We start from the raw sequence: 24,691 nt of genomic DNA, 5'->3' as shown, positions 1-24,691 counted from the left end.
GGGTTGGGCTGGTTTAGGTCTATATAAGTAAAATTATGATATTATTTTTATTTAAACTAATTTTACGTTTAAAAACTGTGTATTATGGAACTTTATTGGAAGCGAAGAATCAATGGAGTATATGTTATTCAAGGAATCATTGAAGCACAGGTAAAGTTGATGTAATTAAACCAGCTCGCCGAGCATATGTTGTTTATCTGTGCGTATAACGTACAAATATGAGCTATTTCTATAAAGTAGCCTAGTATATCTTTATAATAATGATAGAACCCTAAAAGTTAAAAAAGATTTCGACTTCTTTATCATTTTGTACATCGGTGGGTTTATTATTTGTTAGGGGTACACTTTTCAATGTCCTCTTGAACCTTCTTGTTTGATTATTTGTTACCATTTTGTTCAAGTAGATGAGATTTCATCTTCTGAGTAGGTTTTAATTTGGGGCTGCCTATTTGAGTTTCAAATTGCTATCTTTTGAATGTAGAAAGATAATGTAAATATTTTATTATGTATATTCATGAGTTTGTACATACAATGTGTAGCTATTGTATGGTTGTGCATATCTTCATTGGATACTTAATAATAAGAAGCTTGCCTTTTTTGAAAATATACAGAGCCAGACTTTAAGTATGCTACCAGGAAGGTATAACGATAATTCTTTTTTGCTGGTTGAGTCATTTCTCAAATAGGTACTCAAGGTGCATATGTATATGGGGTTAAAAACCTGACAAATTTAGTAGCTTTCATACAAGAGAGTTGCGAGTTTTCAGAAACCATTGTTGGCATTATGCACACAATGTGGTAGAGTACATCATATGCTGTGGATTTCAGCAATTTTGTATAACGTTAGTATTATGCTCATTTATTTTTTAATTAAAACCATCTTAGAGGGCTATCTTTGAACTCTATTATTCTATTTTGTAGTGCACATTTAAGTCACGTTATGATCTATGAACTCTGTTTATCAGTATTTCAAACGTTATATTGATGCTACATGAAACTTAATTTAGTAATTTGATTGATTTATGTTATGTAAACTGTTTTTTTTAATTCTTGTTCATAGTTATTTATGATTTATATTACTTTGCTAATCTGTTTATAGCTCCCGAAGAATTTGACAAAAAAAAAAACATTTGATTCTTTGCTATAACAATCGAAAACCAAGTTATAAAAACTCCGTTTCTACTTTACTATAATTTTTTTAAAGCATCCCGCGAATTCGCGGGTCTTTAACTAGTATTCCTTTCAATTAGGTCTTCGATTTGATACTCCTCATAGGACATTATTAGCAGCTTCTCTCCACTCCAATATTTCCTCAATGCATAGTGATTATGATGTTTGCCATCTATCTATGTATCAGAAAGTTAACAACTTGAATGATGCTTACAATCTGTTTGATGAAATGACTCAGAGAAGACCTCTGCCATCTGTAGTTAAATTCACTCAGTTGTTGACTGCTGTCACCAGAATGAAACATTATTCTTCTTCACTTGATCTTTTCAAACACATGTCTTCAATTGGTGTTCCACTTGATAAATACAATATTAATATTTCTATGAAGTGTTGTTGCCACTTGCACCGTACCAATGACGGTTTTGCACTTCTAGCTATTTGCTTCAGACAAGCCATTGTGCCAAATGTGTTGATTTATAATACACTCTTAAATGGACTTGTTATAGAAGATAGGATTCTTAAAGCTGAAATATTCTTCAAAAAGCTTATTAAACAGAATCTTTGTGAACCTGATGTAGTTACCTATAGCACAATGATTAAGGGACTTTGTAAGATTGGAAACAATGTTCTTGCTATTGATTTGCTAAGGCTTATGAACGAAAGAGGTCATAAAGCTGATGTCATTGTATATAGCACCATCATTGACAGTCTTTGCAAAGACAAAATGATTGATGATGCTTTTGATCTTTTCAAAGAGATGGTGTTTCACAAAGGGATTCTACCAGATGTCATCATATACAACTCTTTGATCCATGGTCTTTGTAACTTAGGTCGTTGGGATGAGGTTTGTAATATATTGAAAGAAATGGAGAATGAAAGGATCTTTTTAGATGTGCAAATGTACAATGTGTTAGTGGATGCATTTTGCAAAGACGGTAAAGTAGATGAAGCACAATCTATTATCAAGATTATGTTTGAGAGAGGAAAGATTCCTAACGTAGTAACATACAATTCACTTATTGATGGTTACTGTTTACGTGGCGAAATGAGCAAAGTAAAAAAGTCTTTTGATTCAATGACACTCAACCGTCTGGTCCCTGATGTTGTCACTTATAATAGCTTAATAAATGGGTATTGTAAGAATATGATGATAGACAAGGCCATGGATATGTTTTCTGAAATGGAAAGAGTAGGTTTGAAACGTAGTAAAGTCACTTACAACACCATGATACAAGGATTGTTTAGTGTTGGTCGTTGTTCGGCTGCTCGCAAACTCTTTGATGAGATGCTTGCAAAAGGTCAATTTCATAATGATGTAACTTATGGAATAATCTTAGAGGGATTTTGCAGCAACAATCGGGTAGAAGATGCATTCTCTTTGTTCAAGTTATTAGGTAATAGCAAGCTCAATTCAAATATTGTTGTGTATAACATCCTTATTGATGGTGCAAGCAAATGCGAGAAGTTTGATATCACAAGGGTTTTGTTTGAGGAGCTAATTAATAAAGGCTTAAAACCTGTTGTTCGAACATATAATGTGATGATCAGTTCTCTTTGTAAGGAAGGTCTATTAAGTGATGCGAAGAAGTTGTTTCTAAAAATGGGTGAGAGTGGTTGCCCACCGAATGATGTTACGTACAGGGTTCTTCTTCAAGGATATCTAAAAAATAAATATTTTGATGATGTAGAGATGCTTTTACATGAAATGAAAGGAAGAAGTTACTCACTTGATGTTACGACCTTAACACTGTTAGTGAATCATATAGCAAATGGCTCATTGAAGGATACGTTGCTTGAGTTGATACGTAGGCTAGTGCCAAAATACTTGATGGAAACTTACGAATAACCTCATTAGTGATAACCTCATTTGGAGCATTTGGCCAGGGAAATGATTGGAAAACGTTACTTAGTTCACAACTTTTAAGTTTTTTTATATTTGTCGTGGTTAAATGATGTGTAGCTAACCATCTTCTTTGTGTGTATGGAATTGCTTTAATATTGTTAGTTATCAAGAAGCTAATTTTCATTAATTATAAATGTATTGTTAATTAACTATGGATGACAATATACACACACACACACACACACACACACACACACATACATATATATATATATATATATATATATATATATATATATATATACATACATATATATACACACACATATATACACACACACACACACACACACACACACACACATATATATATATACACATATATATATATATACACACACACACACACATATATATATATATATATATATATATATATATATATATATATATATATATATATATATATATATATATATATATATATATATATATATACATATACTAGCTAAAGACCCGCGATTTCGCTGGACTTTTGAAGGATCCAATTATTTATTAATAGAATATTATATTATATTTGTGTGTTTTCTATTAATTTGGCTATAAGTTTCCGTTTCTCCAAACAATGTAACAACAAAAGAAGTATTTGATTCATTTTATACAAATTCTTGTGTAATCACATATGAATGATATCACATTTTCAAAATGTTTAGAACTTCAAATTTTAAGTCAACCATTTAAAAATTAGAAACCAATACAAGTTGTTAATTCTCAATAGTCTATACTAAAACATATATATATATACACACACATACACACACACACACACATACATATATATATATATATATATATATATATATATATATATATATATATATATATATATATATATATATATATATATATATATATACATATATATACATATACATATACTGATATACATATATATACATATACTAGTTAAAGACCCGCGATTTCGCTGGACTTTTGAAGGATCCAATTATTTATTAATAGAATATTATATTATATTTGTGTGTTTTCTATTAATTTGGCTATAAGTTTCCGTTTCTCCAAACAATGTAACAACAAAAGATGAAGTATTTGATTCATTTTGATACAAATTCTTGTGTAATCACATATGAACGATATCACATTTTCAAAATGTTTAGAACATCAAATTTTAAGTCAACCATTTAAAAATTAGAAACCAATACAAGTTGTTAATTCTCACTAGTCTATACTAAAACTTACTAATTGTCCAAAAAAATGAGAATTACATCATGATTTTGCACCTTAGGGACTGCACCTCATGACTAATTACCATAATATCTCCTAGCAAGTTCACTATTTCTGCAAAAGTAAGAGACATTTTCAACTAAACACAATGATTTACTCAGAACCCGTGATTTCCCAATCCATATCAGTATAACGAATCTTAAGTTTACCTGTATTTATATTCGACATCCAGATCATTGAAGTCAGAGACATTTGAGGCTAAGAAATAGAGCAAGAAGAAAATGATTTCCTAATTTATATCAGTAACTTCCACCTTCATTCCTTTTAGCGGTTTAACTGCCACCATCCCTAAACCTCATCCATACCTCTGAAACAATCCAATTAACTTTTACAATCATACCTAAAATATAAGTAATTACTAAAAATAAATAATAGATTGTACTTACATATGTGTGGGTCAAAAATGTCATACGTTGTCTAATTTAACATGTACTATTAAACTGTTGCATTTCAGCTCAGATATGATTAACATATTACTCAACCCATTTTACACAGCATATGGGCCACATTTACGGGTCTAATGGTTCTTGCAAACTCATCAGCGATCATTCTTTTTATGACACAACATAGTAATTAAAGTTCAGTAGCATATTGACAAATATAAGAAATAGTTACATACCTGAAATAGTAAGACTGAAATTTGAAAGGAACCTTCGAGTTTTTAGGTTTCTTGGCGGCGGATGTTTTGAAGGGTGCTTTCAGGCTCCTCTTGAATTTCCTCTCCCTTAATAGATTTAAGTATCTGATAAGTGGTCAAATTATTCTCATGTTTCTTCTTTATAACTGGTCAATCATGGAAAAGAGGACAACCGAAATTAAACACTAATAAAATCCATTGTCTTTGCACTATATAAAATATGAAATAAACTTCATATTTCATGTAATAAAATTAGAAACTTTTAGCACTACTACCAGTATTAGCGGATCATCATCGAATTGTGTAACTTTTTACCCTTGTTATGCAACTTCCTTTTTAACCCATTTTGACACCCTTGCTAAATGCACAAGTTCTATATTTCTGCTAATTTTGGGCATTTAAGAGCAGCACACTGAACCTGCAAGGTTATTTCGGTTTGTTCGTGCTATTGGAATATCAATGACAGACATCTCAACATCTCAACAATTAATTCAGAAATCGTTCAAAATGCACATATCTTCCAATTCAGTATAACCATTTCAGGAATTATGTTAGGTATACAGTAATTGATTCGTTCATTTTGGCTATAAGGTACAATAGGCAAATAATATAAAGATAAGGATGAGAGATATATGTATTTGTTAGTAAAGAGATTGAATGGTCAGATTAGAAGTAAGTATTATTGATCTCACTTTTCCAAATGTGTTCCTAGGATATTTACGAATTTGAACCATCTTGGTAGATGTCATCAAAGAATGTTTAATCAGATTCTGTATAAATCATACTTACATTGTTCAAGAACTTAACACACAAAGAGTGTGTGAACTGCAGACTTTATTTTGTTACCAAATAATGGATAGTTAGAGCATAACAAATATAATTATCATTATATCATATAAAAAATACACCCATCATCTAAGCACCAAGAAAGCATAGTAATGTCCCACACTATGGTGAACAAAAATAGATAGCAAAGAGCAGCAACATACACAAGAAGCCTGTGGCTTTTTTTATTTCAAAATAACAATAATATTCCAGAAAAAACTGATCAGTCCCCACTCAAAGAAGTCCTTAAATACTGAAACAAAATAAACATAACAAGGTAACTGATTAGTCAAGTAAAACCAAAGGTCTTCTTTGCCTCTTTTCCAGGTCACGGCCCAAATCACACCTGGCCCAATCGGCCATCAATCATCTCATGCCATCCTAAGAAATCATGCAGGCCCATTTGAACATTCTTGGGCTTACGTTGGTAAACTTGGCCCCACTTGCCATTCTTAGGCAATCCTGCATCATCCTCCCTACCTTGGGAAAGACTCGACCTCGAGTCTGAATCATCCTCACTATCACCAACATACGGAGACAAATCAGCAACGTTAAATGTAGCTGACACGTTATAATGACCGGGAAGTTCAATCTTGTATGCATTATCATTAATACGTGCCAATACCCGAAAAGGACCATCGGCTCGAGGCTTTAATTTACCGAAGTGGCCAGCAGGAAAACGCTCTTTCCGAAGGTGGATCCACACCAGATCACCCACATTATATACCACCCATTTTCGATGTTTGTCAACCCTCCTTTTATACACATCATTTTGTTGAGTTATACGATCACGAACCTGCTCATGGATAGCACGCACTTGAGCAGCATACTCCAGACCGTCAGCATCAGGTGTCACCCTTAGCGGTGTCGGATGGCAATCAAGAGGAGTGGTGGGATTAGTGATGGCAATGGATCTCCAATCCGGTGGATATCCATCCGATCCACCCGATTATTCGTGGATATGGACGATCTAAATGGATATGGATATGGTTGTGGATGAAAAAATTTCATCCATGGATGAACCCGCTTTCACCCGAAATAACTAAATATATAAATTTATCACTTAAATTAGTATCATTTATGTAGTGATATTTCATTAATTATATTCATATTCATCTTTCTTTATATTTTCTCTAAAAATATAACTTCTTTCTTATATTTTGTTTTGTTTAAATAATCAAATGTATTTATCGTACTTTGTTGGTTCAAATGTGATTCCATGTAACTAAAAGTAAGCAACTTACATGCCGATATCTTTACACGTTTAATATGTTATCTATTGAATATTTGTTATATAGATTAGTAAAATGTGACTTTCGGTCGCATAAACTATTAAAAATATTACTTTTATCGTATATAGTGAACCACCGCTTATAATTGTTAAAAAAAAAAAAAATTTAAACGGATATGGATAATTATCCATTAACCCGCTTCACCCGACGGATATGGATATGGATGGATGAAAAGTAAAAAAAATAAATGGATATGGATATGGATACGACCTCACCCGATCCATATCCGATCCATTGCCATCCCTAGGTGGGATTAAGTCCATACACAATTTCAAAAGGACTTTTCCATGTAGTGCGATTTACCGACCTGTTATATGCAAATTCAGCTTGAGGCAATACCATGTCCCATTGTTTCGGGTGATCCCCAATTAATCCACATAGAAGATTACCCAAGCTTCGATTAACTACCTCCGTTTGACCATCGGTTTGCGGATGGTGTGAACTATTAAATTGCAATTTAGATCCAATTCGAGACCACAAGGTCCTCCAAAAATGACTAATGAACTTGACGTCACGATTCGAAGTCATGGTTTTTGGAATTCCGTGTAAACGTACGACCTCTCCAAAGTATAGGCGTGCAACATGACTCGCGTCATACGTTTTTGCACACGGTATGAAGTGCGCCATTTTTGAAAACCGATCAACAACCACCATAACGGAATCTTTATGACGTTGGGTGCGAGGTAAACCCAACATAAAATCAAGGCTAATATCCTCCCAAGGTCGGGTAGGCACGGGCAGAGGCAAGTATAAACCCGAATTACTCCCTTGCGTTTTAGCAACGTGACACACACGACAACGCGCCACCACTCGATTTACATCTTTCTCCATATGTGGCCAATAGAAATCATTCTTTATTAACAAAAGCGTCTTATTCATACCAAAGTTTCCCGCAAGGCCTCCTGAATGACTTTCGTTAATAATCGAATGGCGAGTTGAACCGGATGGAACACACAAACACATACTCTTAAACAAATACCCATCCTGAATGTGAAATGACTTGTATGTGCCCTGTATACATTTTGCCCAAATCTCCTTAAAGTCACGATCGTCCGGGTAATGGGATTTCCATTACTCAAAAACACAAATCTGTATGCGCATGGTGTTAATCAATAAATACCTCCTACTAAGCGCATCGGCCACCTGATTTTGAGATCCCGCTTTATGTTGAATGACAAAGGAATAAGCTTGCAACGTTTCAACCCATTTTGCATGTCGCGCATTTAACTTATGTTGACCATGAATATACTTCAAGGACTCATGATCAGAATAGAGTACAAATTCAGCGGGCAGCAGATAGTGTCTCCAAGTTTCAAGACACCTGACTATCGCATAAAATTCCCGATCATAAGTCGAGTATCGTCTTCGAGCATCATTTAATTTTTCACTAAAAAACGCAACAGGTCTCTTGTTTTGAATTAAAACGCCCCCAATTCCCACGCCCAACGCATCACACTCCACATGAAAAACTTCGTTAAAATTAGGAAGAGCTAACACGGGTGCTTGTGTAACTTTCTCCTTTAGGTCATTAAAGGCATCAGTTGCAGCTTCACTCCATAAAAATTTACCACCTTTCATGCATTCTGTTACAGGAGCAATAATAGAACTAAAAATTTTAATAAAACGTCGGTAAAACGAAGCTAACCCGTGAAAACTACGTATTTCGTGGGGGTTAGTAGGAATCGGCCACTTCAAGATTGAGTCGATCTTTGCTTCGTCCATCTTTATGCCCCGCCCAGACACAACATATCCCAAAAAAGTCACTTCTGTAGTGAGAAAATGACACTTTTTGATATTGGCGTATAGCTTCTGTTCTCGCAAAGTGGTGAAGACCTGCTTAAGGTGCTCAATGTGTTGATCAACAGATGAACTGTATATGAGTATGTCATCGAAATAAACAACCACAAAATGACCGATGAATGGCTTGAAAATCTGGTTCATTAACCTCATGAACGTGCTTGGTGCGTTTGACAACCCAAATGGCATAACCATCCACTCATACAACCCATCTCTTATTTTAAAGGCCGTCTTCCACTCATCACCCGGTCGCATCCTAATTTGGTGATAACCGCTTCGCAAGTCAATTTTAGAAAAAACGGTCGCACCGTATAACTGATCGAGCAAATCCTCAAATCTAGGAATGGGAAAACGATACTTGATAGTGATCTTATTTATGGCCCGGCTATCAATACACATTCGAAACGCCCCATCTTGCTTCGGTACTAATAGTGCGGGAACGGCACATGGACTCATACTTTCGCGAATCAAACCTTTCTCCAACAACTCAGAAACTTGTCGTTGTAATTCTTCATACTCTGTCAGGTTCATTCTATATGCAGGTTTATTAGGTATGGATGACCCGGGAATGAAATCGATACAATGTTGTATGTCCCGCATTATAGGTAATCCAGGGGGTATTTCATCGGGCATGACATCCGCGAATTCTTTCAGCACAGGGGCAGCAGCTGTTGTGGGTACTTCATCCACCGAATCGTTAACCTGTTCAATCACTAGTGCGAACACTAATGGTGCAAGCCGTGCAGCCTGCTCAAATTCTGAGTGATTGAGGAATAACGTATCCACTCTTTCTGGTTGTTGTCGAGGATCCCATGGAACTAAGGTAACTTGCACGCCATCTTTATAAAAGGTATAGGTATTTTTAAACCCGTCGTGTTTTGTCTTGCGATCAAACTGCCAAGGCCGACCTAGAAGAATGTGGCAGGCGTCCATCGGGATGACTTCACACCACACTTCATCCTTGTATCTCTTCCCAATAGAAAACTGTACTAAACAACGCTTAGTTACCTTAATGTGATTCCCTTTTTTCAACCACGTCAATTGATACAGTTCGGGGTGATCCTCAGCTTTCAATCCCAGCTTTTCAACCATCTCTTTAGACACTACGTTCTCGCAACTTCCCCCATCAATGATCATGTTGCATATTTTACATTGAGCCGTAAACTTGGTGCGAAAAATATTGTTCATCAACCATGCATGCTCGTCAACCGAAGGTCCAGGTGATACCTTTAAAGCTAATTGTACTACTAGAGCTTCCCCTGCATCTGGATAAACTAATTCTACCTGATCTGTGACCGCATCAGGTGTATTTTCTGCTTCTTCATCCGTATCATACACAGGTTCATTATCCCAGGCGGTGATGGTGCGTTGGTTCAGACAGTCACTGTAACAACCCAAACCAATATGCAATCGAATACGCGAATTATATATAAATTTTTTTTTGTACAGCATGGGTGCGCGGCGCGCCACCCTAGCCTGGAGCGGCGCTCCAAAACGGCCTGTCCAAAATCTAACTTGGCGAAAAAGATCGCCCACTTCCCGACACTTTGTGACGAAACGGTTTTCACAACATGTTACAATCTGTAAAATTAAGAGACTTTAATAATAAAAATGAGTTTTACAACACCGGGCCCACATCGTCCCGAATTACGAATTTAGTACAAAATATAAGTTTCGATCACAAAAAGTTTAACTTCCAAACGACACCTAGAGCATGGTGTTTGGGGTTTAAACTACCCATATCTTGGTCAAACTTCAAAAAGGCTAAATCCAAAAGCTTCTACTATCATAACAAAGCGAGATCGCTAATCCAAGCGAATGCCCTTACCCTTACCCTTGTCCACGCCGGAGCCTATAAAAAAAGGTAAACAACGAAAGGGTAAGCTAACGCTCAGTGAATGCAATAATTATACACATACATATATAATATACCTACTTGCAAACACTTACACACATACCGCATACATGCTAGCAACACAATTAGCTTATTATCTCAAATACAAGCTATAAACCTCCAATACCACAAGCTAGCAATACAATAGCATATATATAACTCGAACAATATAATATGCTTACGCTACAACACAATAATCATGGTTAACCAATCGTACAAGGAATGGTACTCGAATTTCCCATCGGTGTTCATAACAACCATTAGAGTACTTAACACGTCGTACACTAATCCCAGTGGTGGCATCTTAACACGTCGATACTTCACCCCGAGTGGTGTCTTAACACATCGACACTTCGCTCGTGACATTTCTTGGAGTGGTATCTTAACACATCGATACTTCACTCCGAGTGGCGTCTTAACACGTCGACACTTCACTCTTCATATTACTTGAGGTGACATCTTAACACATCGACACTTCACCTCGAGTGGTGTCTTAACACATCGACACTTCACTCTTCATCTTACCATGGGTGGCATCTTAACACGTCGACACTTCACCCCAAGTGGTGTCTTAACACATCGACACTTCACCCCGAGTGGTGTCTTAACACATCGACACTTCACTCGTCACGTGAACGTGGTGTCTTAGCACATCGACACTTCACATCTCACGCTACACATATAAATACATTATATACCTACACATATAATTATTCCACTCACCTCAAAGTCTTTTGTGAGATAACCGAGCTTGCAACCTTCAATGTAACGTACCTATTACATTTTACATATTATCAATCACAAACTCAAGTTGATCAACCAACTCAATTACCATTCTAGTGTCATTTTGACCCATGGTGCAATTCCGACCCAATTGCACTCTTAACCCTAATATTTGGGTCAACATCACCAAAACCCTAACACTAGTCAAATATGGTCTTAAAACACCTTTTAACATAAGGTTATCGCATTTACACACACATTAATCAACTTAGGTCATTAAAGACTCATTTAACCCATTTCAAAGTCAACACACCCATTTGGGTCCTCAACATACCCAAATAACTCTCACTTACTAATTATCAAAGTGTGCTAGTAATTAACTAACCATTCAAGACTCATAAACACCAATTATCACTTTGAAACTCTAGGTTAGTCATTCTTGAGTCCTCATGACTCAATCTTACCCAAAAACCCCCCAAAATCACCAATAATGGGTTTTATGTTCATCATTAACCCAAAACCCTCACCCTTAAACAATTAAAGTAAGAAAATCAAGATTAGAGCTTACCACTACAATCACAACGAAGCTAGTGATTAGATGAACAACTTTAATACTTGAGTTTTAACCCGGATCAAGCTTCTTCCTCCTTGATTCAAGCTTTCTTTCACTAGAAGTATTTTCTCTCTCTAGATTGAAGTGGAATTGAAGATGGAGTTGGTGGTTATGTTGAATGTGCTTCAACCACCAAAAATCTGGCCATAAGTGCCCTAAAACTGGCCCCCATGTGAAAGGACCATTATGCCCCTCATTAAACTTAATTAAAACAAGAAATCTGTCGACAGGAGGTCGTGCGGCGCGCGCCCTCAGCCCGGCGCGACGCTCCATTTGCCAGGTCAGTCTTTTTTGTAGCTTTTTAGTTACACTACACTTCACACACCATGTACATCTTATTTACACTTTTGTACAATAATTATTTGGGTCTTACAACTCTCCCCCACTTGAATCGGAGCGAGTCCTCGCGATCCAAGCCGCATGAAAAGCGGGAAGATACACTAAAACAAACTCTTCGGGCTCCCAAGTAAACTCGAAACGCATACTACGACGCCATTGAACTTTAAAAGTTCTTACCTCTTTATTTCTCAATCTTTTCACCTTTTCATCGAGTATAGCAAGCGGCTCCTCAACATACTCTAACTTGTTGTTTAGATCAATCTAGTCTAACGACACCCACGATGAATCATCCGCAAGACACTTACGGAGATGGGAAACATGAAATGTATTGTGGATCCCCGCAAGTTCTTCGGGTAGTTCCAAACGATGCGCAACTTCACCAACCCGAGATAAAATTTTAAATGGCCCAATAAACCGAGGAGCTAACTTTCCCCGTTTTCGAAATCGAACAACACCTTTCCATGGCGAATCTTTAAGCATCACCTTGTCACCTTCCTGGAACTCAATCAATCGTCTACGTTTATCGGCATACGACTTTTGTCTATCTTGGACCTTTTTCAAATGAGTTCGAATCATCTCAATCTTACTATTCATCTCTAAAACCAAATCGGTACTCCCGATTTCTCTTTGACCCACTTCACTCCAACAAATTGGAGTTCGACACCTTCGTCCATATAGCACCTCGTAAGGTGGCATCCCGATACTAGTATGATAACTATTATTGTACGAGAATTCCACCTATAACAACCCTCACTTTTTGACTTCTGAAATTACTGAAATGACCCTAGGGTTTACTGTCTTACTATACGTATTAATTATTTAAGGGTTGTTATATACACAATCAATTTAACGTTGACCAAATAATAAACTTTTATTCGACACTCACTGCTAATTAAAATTTATGCATTTCAATAATATTATTTATAACTATTAATCTATAAGTAATAAATAAAAAGTGACATTTATATAAATAATAAAACAATTTGGAACTAAATAAAAATAAATACAAGTCATGAATTAGTAAAAAGAAAATAATACTTATCATGTAGTAAATGTAAAAATAATAATAAACATAATAATAATAATAATAGTAATAATAATGAGACTAAAGAATCTTAAACAATTACATCCTTATGTTGACTAAAAATAAAGTATAAACTAGTACATCCTTATGTTGACTAATTATAAACTAGTACCACCTTTTGTTGACTAAAAATTATAAAACAAAATAAAATCATTAATTAGAACATCCTTATGTTGACTAACACTCTAATACTTGCACTATATAAACACTCCTAGACTCCTAGTTTCTCATTCACAAATTACACCAAAATCCTCTCTCAAAAACAATCTCTCCCTCTCCCTCTCTTGTGGTATTCGGATCTTCAAGCTTGTTTTTCGTGTTCTTCAAGAATCTTCAAGGAGTTCTTCAAGATTTTTAAGGCTTTGATCTTCCATCTTCATCGTGTTCATCTTTTCTTTGTTAATTATCTTGAATCTTCAAAGGTATAACATAAACCCTAAACTATTTACATAAACGTTAATCTTTGTTAATTCATATTCATATTATAAACTTGTTATTCATAAGTATATACATAAACACTCCTAGATTTATATATACATATATACATGTAAAAAAAATATATTTTTATGTATATATACGAATTATATATACATATACATATTAAAACCTTAAACCCTAATATTATTTATACTAGTACTTAACATGTATACACTATTACTATTACTAGCACCTATAACCTACTACTTATATTGTAGCAGAAAAACATTTTGGGATATGTATTAGAGATGTATAGATCTTCGAACTTTCTTGACGAATGGTTTCTACGAGATTCTAGGCAGAGGGTTTGGATTTTCGATTTAAAGGGTCCTATGGCTCAAGCCCCTAGATCTAAATTAGCCATTCGAAGGGAAAGGGGTGATTAGAAGCTTATCTAATACGGCAAGTATCCTAAAATGAAAAACACTCATAAAAGTAGAAACTCTCTAGTCATAGAAACTTAGTAAAATAAGAAACTTTCTAAAAATGGAAACTTTATAAAAATAGTAACTTACTAGGAATAGAAACTTAGTAAAACAAACTATACTTAAACACATACTTAAACTTAAACATGGGCAAAACACTTAACTACTCTTAAATGTCAATAGGTTGACTTTCCTGCTCACTCGTTCAACTCTTTATTCCGAGGAATAACTCTCTCTCTACTTACTAAGGTGACTTTCATAGCCCCACTCTTATTGCTATAGCACTTTTTATACTTACTGGGGTGAGACACATGCTGCTTTTATACTTTAAACAACTTAGACACAAGTACGAACCTAAACTGTACTATGACTAGCTTATGCTACTAAGACCCTACAGTGATATTTTTTAACTGCTTTCAGGATAAGGCATTCTTAATTATTGGGGGTAGGCCTATCGGGAGTAACGTCCCCGATACATTTGACCGCGATGTCTTTGTATTACTTAATAATGATTTAAACATGGTGATAAGGTACTGCCAACTTATCATCGGGGCAACAAAACAAACGTTTAGTCTAAAATATCACGAATCAGTACTACTTTTGGATCTGTGTGATCTACTTTTATAACAAATCTTGTGGTCTAAGAACAAACGGTCAATCATATTTGTTAAACCTATGAATTTCACTCAACCTTTTTGGTTGACACTTTTAGCATGTTTGTCTCAGGTACTGAATGATCAGGACCTCTATATCTACTGCTTATGTGATGACTTACTTGGCTAGGATCAAGACTTATCGCATATTTACTTTTCTGCATTTGAACAATTTATAATTCTTGTAACGACATTATTAATCCTTCCGCTGAAAAATTTGGTTTTATTCATATAGTATTTGTTCTCGTATTATAATATGTTGGTTTATTTGATATTAGTAACGTTTCTTCCAGACCCTATTGGGAGGACGTTACAGATTGGTATCAGAGCATAACCAGGCTGTTATAGAGAACCAGGATTGCATTTTTATGTGTGCCTTACTTGCTAGCTAGGGTGCCTTAGCAATCTAGGAAACTATAACCTTTCCTGCCTTAGACTTAACGCATTTAGAATTGCCTTATAATCTGAACAATCATGCTTTACCAAACTTGACTTAAAGATTCTAATCAAAGTCTCTTTCCTAATGTAGGACTACAACTTTCCTTGACCATAGTGCCTTTAATTGTTGCCTTTAACTGTTAAATGCTACACTATACTTTAGAAACTTTACTTATCTTAGAATGCCGAGCTAATCTAAGAACTCTGCTCACTTTCCTGAGTACTATCCAATTACACCACCGCATCTAAATGCGACACAATGATTTCAGAAATTCTTGACATTCATAAGTCATCTATCATAGTTATGTGTATTACATATGTATTACATGAAATATTATCCATGATTTTGAAATTCTTATAATTGTTACTACTCACACTCAAACGTATATAACTCTCTGTTATATCACGTACCTATATGCCTTATGCCTTTATGCATCGGTTTGCGAATTGAAAAATGTCATTGGGTTATCACAGTATACGAATTGAAAGTCTTTAATCAAAAGATTATTAGATTACATACTTATCACTTTATGATCTCGACACGTCATACTGCCATTATTAAAGTAAAGACACATCATATCTTATTATATCTTATCATATCTATCCTAATAGATTTTGTCTAACACTTTTCCTAAATTCCCTCCATAAATTACGGAAATCTTTTTGCTATATACACGTATTCGAGGAGACGAATATATCATCCAGTATTCAAAACTAATCTCATATCAAAAACTCTAATTCCAAACACATAATATGGATTCCTCGAACTCTTCGAGCTCCAATGGCAGCGTAACCGGAATGAACCAACCAATCAGCCATCATCTATTTTGGATGAATTGGGGATGGGTTCGTAGTAAACTTAATCAATGGAGACAAGAAGAAGGTGATCCCTTCCACCAACCGAATTCACCTCTTGGTGAAGAACCTGAAGCACTTACTGGCGAACCCGTTCGGAACACTATTTTCACCCTCATTTCCAGGATATCCAGTCACGAATATATAATATCTAAAATTTTAGATCTTATTCATCCACTTGTCCGAACCGCCAATCATCCCGGAATAATAGAAGAAGTCAACGAGCTTCGCGCTCGAGTAGTGGCTCTGGAGAATATGGTGCGAAACCTACGAACACCAGCAGCAGCACCAGCAGCATAACCAGTACCACCAGTACCATCGGCATCACCACCAACATCACCAGCTTCACCAACAAAAACATCCGCATTCCACGCCTCAACATCACACTCAGTACCTCAAACATCAACATCATACGCCCCATAGATACCAAGGAATATTAGTAATAATGAGTTAAGATGTATTGACTCATTCTTCCTGAAGAATTACATATGTATACTTTATATATATGGATTGGAACAATAATAAATCTTTTCATACTAAGCTATTACGTGTGAATCTTAACTAGTATGTACTACTTGATTAATTCATATCATTAATATGCTATGATGTACATCCTTCGTTAATGACTTAACAATCGTTAATCACTGCTTCAACACAATAAACTTCATTTCATAATAAACCAAGTGTATTATCAAATACATGATTGATTGTATACTTTCATTTTCGATGTACTCGAAACTTTCTAGAAAACATCATTCGTGCCTTATGAATTTCACAAGAATTCCACGAGCACCAACATCATATACTGAGGTATATCAATAACAATGAACGATGAAGTATTGATTCATAACTTCATTAGCGAAATATTTCGCGACAATTATGAAATCTCTAAGGTTTTGGAGATTATTTATTCTCGTTTCAACCGCAAATCAAATGAGTTTAATATTATATTAACTCATTAAATCTATATTATATCTGAAGAATACATATATGAACGTATATCTTCTCTTTTGTACAAACTGTTAATTGTGAAAATATTTTAATGGGTAGGTAATACCCGAGAAATATTTATATCTCACATTAATATGTTACATTGTACATTCTTCAAATTCTGATTCAATAATCAGTAACTATACTACTTACATCCACATATGTATCCGCGCACCAAATAACAACCATTTTCATTCAAATCAAATTATGTATTCTGAATTTGACATATCAGAATTCAAGTAAAGCTATAGCAGATGTTATCTTCCTAAAGATCACTACATTCATGAATTATATTCATTCGTATTCTATGATGAATTATCACATCAAACCACCAAAATTATCATTCATTACTTTTGAAATCAACAACGCCTATTCGTCAACCATTAGATCCATTGACGATTACAATCAGCGTTTAATCATCTAAAAATAAAATTTCTTGAAACCATCCCGGGTTGTCAATCAATGATTCAGATTCGTTAACCTTGAGAATGCTGACGAAGCAGCAAATGCTATAGATGTTCTTAAGGGTTAACAGTTTGATAATAAAGAATGGTACGTTGGAAAAGCCCAAAAGAAAATTTGGAACTGAAAAACGGATTGAGCTAACCATGGAGGAGACCAAGGACAAACACAAGGGCCAAACCCTATATTCAAAGAATCCAGGAAATTCTGAATCCGGTGAAATCTTTAGAAAATATCTTGCTCCAAAGTCATGTTAAAAGCTTGCGGAAAATTTTTCTTCATCAACTTTCGAACTTAGAAATTCCAAAATATCATCATAAATATCCTCTATATTTCAAAAGATATCTTCATAACGATTCATGTCCGCAATTAAGTATCTCTTTGCGATATCTTTATAAAGGAAACTGTTTTAGTTTCTATATTCTGTAAAATTCGAGTTTAAATTATAAATGCTTTGAAGAAGTGATTGGGAATTGAAGCATGAGTTAATATAATATAATGACGTCAGGCCAACGTGATTATATTACAGTAAGTCATGCGCAGTTTTTAATGGAAGATGATGATTCATAGATTTTATAATCATCATTTGCCATGTTACACGACTCTTACATTCTATTTAACCTCTAAACATATCAAGAAAATATTTTTCTTGATGATTCGGTCTTTTTCGGATATTCTGGTAATATGACAAATCAAATCGTGCTATTACCTTTCCTTTCTACTTTATATATTATGATCATTCAAAACTTCATACCTATGAATTCTGGACCATTACTCGCTTGACTTGAAGTCGGGAAGAAGAAACAAAAACATAAAGCTCCGACATATAAGGGAAAATATAAAGCCCGATAACGACTCCGAAATTACAAACCGTGTATATCAATGCGTATAGCAATATAAAGACACGGGATAATTAAAAACACTATAAACCCAAGAGCATAGAAGAAGTAAACAGATTCCTCTGGCGGTAAAAGAAAAAGAAGAATGACTGCATAGATGGTCAATATAATAACCAGGATCAGAACTGGATTTAGCATTTTCTTAATCTTTTGGAAGTTTGAATTGAGAAAGAAAGTATAGAAGTGGTGAAGATAATGAAACAGAAGAAGCTAATTTATAGCAAAATTCCAAACACATCAATCGAGGCAAATCACCGCATTTAATCAAACAAATCTCAAAATTTCGTAAATACCGGAGAATCAAATCTTATAGATTACGAAGATTTCCTTTAATTCCTTGAATTCTGGAAATCAATCGTGACTACGTCAAAAGTTAAGGCGAACATTTAATTTTCTCATTTCACTCTTTTATGATAGCTTCGTTTATACTCTTCCTATAAACGAATCGTTTTATCCATATTATTCAATAGTGATAAAACTTTATTTTTCAACTTATATTCATCATTAAAATATTCTTGTTGTAAACAATGAAGCTCTCTATCAAATTTCATGACTGTGATTTTCACGAACTCCTCTCTGTTTGTCTGCCCTAATATTGTGGCATAAAATGCTCAAGGTTTTAAATGAGCTCAATACCATTCATAACACATTTCATGTATCCAATTTACTGAAATGACTTGTATAACATCATCATTTTGAATGATCTTCGCATTAATGATAAAATGCACTTCGTTGAAGAACCTATAGAAATCATGGAAGGAGAGGTCAAACAAACGCGTAAAAGCAATATACCTATCATTAAAGTCTGTTGGAATTCGCGTAGAGGCCCCGAATATACCTGGGAACGCAAAGACCATATGAAACGGAAATATCCCCATCTCTTCTCAACTGCTGATGCATCCGAGAAGTCTACCTAAAACTTCGGGACGAAGTTTTTATTAACGGAGAGGTACTATAACAACCCTCACTTTTTGACTTCTGAAATTACTGAAATGACCCTAGGGTTTACTGTCTGACTATACGTATTAATTATTTAAGGGTTGTTATATACACAATCAATTTAACGTTGACCAAATAATAAACTTTTATTCGACACTCACTGCTAATTAAAATTTATGCATTTCAATAATATTATTTATAACTATTAATCTATAAGTAATAAATAAAAAGTGACATTTATATAAATAATAAAACAATTGGGAACTAAATAAAAATAAATACAAGTCATGAATTAGTAAAAAGAAAATAATACTTATCATGTAGTAAATGTAAAAATAATAATAAACATAATAATAATAATAATAGTAATAATAATGAGACTAAAGAATCTTAAACAATTACATCCTTATGTTGACTAAAAATAAAGTATAAACTAGTACATCCTTATGTTGACTAATTATAAACTAGTACCACCTTTTGTTGACTAAAAATTATAAAACAAAATAAAATCATTAATTAGAACATCCTTATGTTGACTAACACTCTAATACTTGCACTATATAAACACTCCTAGACTCCTAGTTTCTCATTCACAAATTACACCAAAATCCTCTCTCAAAAACAATCTCTCCCTCTCCCTCTCTTGTGGTATTCGGATCTTCAAGCTTGTTTTTCGTGTTCTTCAAGAATCTTCAAGGAGTTCTTCAAGATTTTTAAGGCTTTGATCTTCCATCTTCATCGTGTTCATCTTTTCTTTGTTAATTATCTTGAATCTTCAAAGGTATAACATAAACCCTAAACTATTTACATAAACTTTAATCTTTGTTAATTCATATTCATATTATAAACTTGTTATTCATAAGTATATACATAAACACTCCTAGATTTATATATACATATATACATGTAAAAAATATATATTTTTATGTATATATACGAATTATATATACATATACATATTAAAACCTTAAACCCTAATATTATTTATACTAGTACTTAACATGTATACACTATTACTATTACTAGCACCTATAACCTACTACTTATATTGTAGCAGAAAAACATTTTGGGATATGTATTAGAGATGTATAGATCTTCGAACTTTCTTGACGAATGGTTTCTACGAGATTCTAGGCAGAGGGTTTGGATTTTCGATTTAAAGGGTCCTATGGCTCAAGCCCCTAGATCTAAATTAGCCATTCGAAGGGAAAGGGGTGATTAGAAGCTTATCTAATACGGCAAGTATCCTAAAATGAAAAACACTCATAAAAGTAGAAACTCTCTAGTCATAGAAACTTAGTAAAATAAGAAACTTTCTAAAAATGGAAACTTTATAAAAATAGTAACTTACTAGGAATAGAAACTTAGTAAAACAAACTATACTTAAACACATACTTAAACTTAAACATGGGCAAAACACTTAACTACTCTTAAATGTCAATAGGTTGACTTTCCTGCTCACTCGTTCAACTCTTTATTCCGAGGAATAACTCTCTCTCTACTTACTAAGGTGACTTTCATAGCCCCACTCTTATTGCTATAGCACTTTTTATACTTACTGGGGTGAGACACATGCTGCTTTTATACTTTAAACAACTTAGACACAAGTACGAACCTAAACTGTACTATGACTAGCTTATGCTACTAAGACCCTACAGTGATATTTTTTAACTGCTTTCAGGATAAGGCATTCTTAATTATTGGGGGTAGGCCTATCGGGAGTAACGTCCCCGATACATTTGACCGCGATGTCTTTGTATTACTTAATAATGATTTAAACATGGTGATAAGGTACTGCCAACTTATCATCGGGGCAACAAAACAAACGTTTAGTCTAAAATATCACGAATCAGTACTACTTTTGGATCTGTGTGATCTACTTTTATAACAAATCTTGTGGTCTAAGAACAAACGGTCAATCATATTTGTTAAACCTATGAATTTCACTCAACCTTTTTGGTTGACACTTTTAGCATGTTTGTCTCAGGTACTGAATGATCAGGACCTCTATATCTACTGCTTATGTGATGACTTACTTGGCTAGGATCAAGACTTATCACATATTTACTTTTCTGCATTTGAACAATTTATAATTCTTGTAACGACATTATTAATCCTTCCGCTGAAAAATTTGGTTTTATTCATATAGTATTTGTTCTCGTATTATAATATGTTGGTTTATTTGATATTAGTAACGTTTCTTCCAGACCCTATTGGGAGGACGTTACACCACCAAAGGCAAATGCTCATCCCAACTACCACTGAAATTAATAATACACGCCCGTAACATATCCTCCAATGTCTGATTTGTACGTTTAGTTTGACCGTCCGTTTGAGGATGGTACGCCGTGCTCAACTTTAATTGTGTACCCATATCTTCATGAAACTTTTCCCAAAACCGAGATGTGAAACGAGTATCTCGATCTAAAATAATAGATACAGGAACCTCATGCCTCGATATCAGTTCCTTGATAAAGAACTTGGCCAAAGTCTCTGACGATATCGCTTCCCGAATAGGAAGAAACAAGGCACTTTTCGTCAATCGGTCAACTATCACCCAAATCGTATCAAATTGGGTTCTTGCCGTCTTAGGTAACTTTGTGATGAAATCCATGGTAATGTGCTCCCATTTCCATTCCGGGATTTCTAACGGTTGCAACTTACCATACGGTTTTTGATGTTCGGCTTTAACTTGCAAACACGTGACGCATTGTTCAACATACTTAACAACATCACGTTTCATACCCGGCCACCAATAATCCTTCTTCAAGTCAAGATACATTTTCGTCGCTCCCGGATGAATGAAATACTTTGACTTATGTGCCTCATCAAGTAGCACTCGTCGGAAATCTCCCATTCTAGGCACCCACACTCGTCCTTGGAAAGACAACAAACCATGTGGGCCTAAAGTAATGAACTCCGTATGCCCCACGATTCGTTCCTCATGCTTATTGTTAACAAAAGCCTCAATTTGAATCTCACCAAGCTTCACAAGAAAATCGTTAGTAATAGTCATACGTAACAATCCCAATCGTAACGCCGGATGTTGACTCTTTCGACTTAACGCATCCGCGACCACATTCTCCTTGCCCGGATGATAAAGTATTTCACAATCATAATCTTTCACCACATCCATCCATCTACGTTGCCGATAATTCAAATCTCGTTGATCAAAAAGATGTTTTAAGCTCTTATGATCCGAATAAATCGTGCACTTGACACCATACAAGTAATGGCGCCAAATTTTCAATGCATGCACAACCGCCGCCAACTCAAGATCATGAGTCGGATATCTTGTTTCGTGTTCCTTTAATTGTCGAGAGGCATAAGCGATGACTTTACCCCTTTGCATTAGAACACACCTGATGTAACAGACTGAAACCCGGGCTAGTTGTAAGTTGCCTATTTTGCCCTTAGGGTTTGTGCTTAGTCTTAAGTGCTTTTATTTTAATTATTTTATTAGTGTTTTATATTAATTGTGTTGTGACCAGTTTGTGACAAGGGTCCCAGAACAGTTTTGTTTATTTAATTTGGACTCCGTTAGGGTCGCCTAACGAGGTACGTAAGATTTTAGATAACTGGTAAATACCCGTGTGTCGAGGGGTATTGTGATATAACACAATTAAGTGTTATACCAGCTGCCACTTTCCTATTTTTCTCTAGAAAATTCATTTTATCACTCACTCTCACCTAACCTCATCTTCATCATCTCAAACAACCCTAAATCATTTGATCTCGAATTAAAGCTTGATTTTAGTGTCAAATCGTTCCTTGTGTTGTTGTGATTCTAACAAGGTAAAGTTTGTGTGATTTCGTGATCAAATCAGTGTCAAAATGGGTGTTTTAGTCAAGTTTTATGAAAGTGAGCTTTGATGTCCAAATTGGTTCAATTTGTTGTTGTTTGTGCATAAAAGTTATGGGTTTATGTTTCTAAATGTTTAGGGTAAAAGATGTAACCAGTTTTGAGGTCAAAAACGTGTCCAAAGTCGAGATTTGGTGATTTTGGGTTGAAACCCGTCACTTTGCTGCTGTTGCAGCTGATGAACTACCTTCGGCCGATGGTCGTTGACCATCGACCGATGGTCGTTGACCATCGACCGATGGTCGTTGACCATCGACCGATGGTGATGGTCGATCGGCCGGTGGACAAGACCATCGACCGATGGTGTATGACCTCTGACAATCGACCGATTGGGGGAGACCATCGACCGATGGTGTGTTGACGATCGGCCGATGGATGGGACCATCGACCGATGGTCTTAGACAATGAAAATTTTACTAAGTGTTGATTTATAGCCGTTATGCTGTCCGTGTATTTTTAAGATTTTCTGGATGTAAATTTTGAAAATGCATAAAGTGTTAAGCATGAAATTTTTAGCGGACGCATTTTTTTACTAATTTGCTATAATTCGCTGTCAGTGTGTCTAATCTTGATGGGAACACTATTCTAACTTGATTTTTGCTGTTCTTAGGAGATAAGGACAAGGAGGAAGCTCAGAAATAATAACTGAGCAGTTGCTGATAATTGGTGAGTGGGTCTATCTCCGGATAGAGTTTAAGTAGCATATCATGCTACAGTGGTTGACTCCTTTACCATGCATAGTGTAGAAATTGTCATGTTAGAATAATATAGTATGCCTTATGTTGTATGTGAATCATGTGTACACTGTGTGAATGGCACCAGTCGGGCCTAGGGAGACTGGGGACTCGATACCGTGCTTAGGTGAGGTTAGAATCCGTATGAGGTCAACCGTGCCTAGGGGAGGTTGGGTCCATAGGCTACTGATTGTGGAGTATAGTGTGAACGATGCATCCCCTGCAACTGGATAACTATACTGTGAATTGAGTAGCAGGGACTATCGGTAGAATCAGGCCCGATCAGCTGAGAGTCGTGTGCTCGTACAAGTCGCCGATCCTCGTATTGTCTTATTGTATGCTAGTTGGTTGTTAGCAGGTGCTGTTGTTAGTATATAGCTTGTGTGTGGCTTAAGCTATATCTGTTAAATAGATTCCATTCACTTAGCGGTGCGCTAA

The 24,691-nt window shown here is 35.1% G+C and overlaps 2 protein-coding genes and 1 long non-coding RNA gene across 4 annotated transcripts in view; 1 reads left to right on the top strand and 2 right to left on the bottom strand.

Moving 5' to 3' along the window:
• Positions 1-1,315: 1,315 nt before the first annotated feature.
• LOC139901695 (uncharacterized) lies at positions 1,316-3,016 on the top strand. The gene has a single exon (XM_071884374.1). The coding sequence runs from the start codon at positions 1,316-1,318 to the stop codon at positions 3,014-3,016; it is 1,701 nt and encodes a 566-aa protein (XP_071740475.1).
• Positions 3,017-4,057: 1,041 nt separating this feature from the next.
• On the bottom strand, positions 4,058-5,095 carry LOC139902872 (uncharacterized). The gene is made up of 3 exons (XR_011777760.1): positions 4,935-5,095; positions 4,465-4,622; positions 4,058-4,369 (listed from the first exon to the last, which is right to left on the bottom strand). It is a non-coding gene; the product is annotated as an uncharacterized lncRNA (long non-coding RNA).
• Positions 5,096-5,230: 135 nt separating this feature from the next.
• Positions 5,231-24,691, bottom strand: part of LOC139902870 (probable serine/threonine-protein kinase At1g09600) — a 43,386-nt gene continuing 23,925 nt past the window's right edge. For both annotated transcript variants that reach the window (XM_071885538.1, XM_071885539.1), the window contains exon 8: positions 5,231-5,370. The gene's annotated coding sequence lies outside the window, so the exon portion shown is untranslated. The remainder of the gene's footprint in view (positions 5,371-24,691) is intronic.

Source organism: Rutidosis leptorrhynchoides, chromosome 3 (genome assembly GCF_046630445.1).
Source record: "Rutidosis leptorrhynchoides isolate AG116_Rl617_1_P2 chromosome 3, CSIRO_AGI_Rlap_v1, whole genome shotgun sequence".
NCBI lineage: Eukaryota > Viridiplantae > Streptophyta > Magnoliopsida > Asterales > Asteraceae > Rutidosis > Rutidosis leptorrhynchoides.
This window is presented reverse-complemented; position numbering and strand designations above follow the sequence as displayed.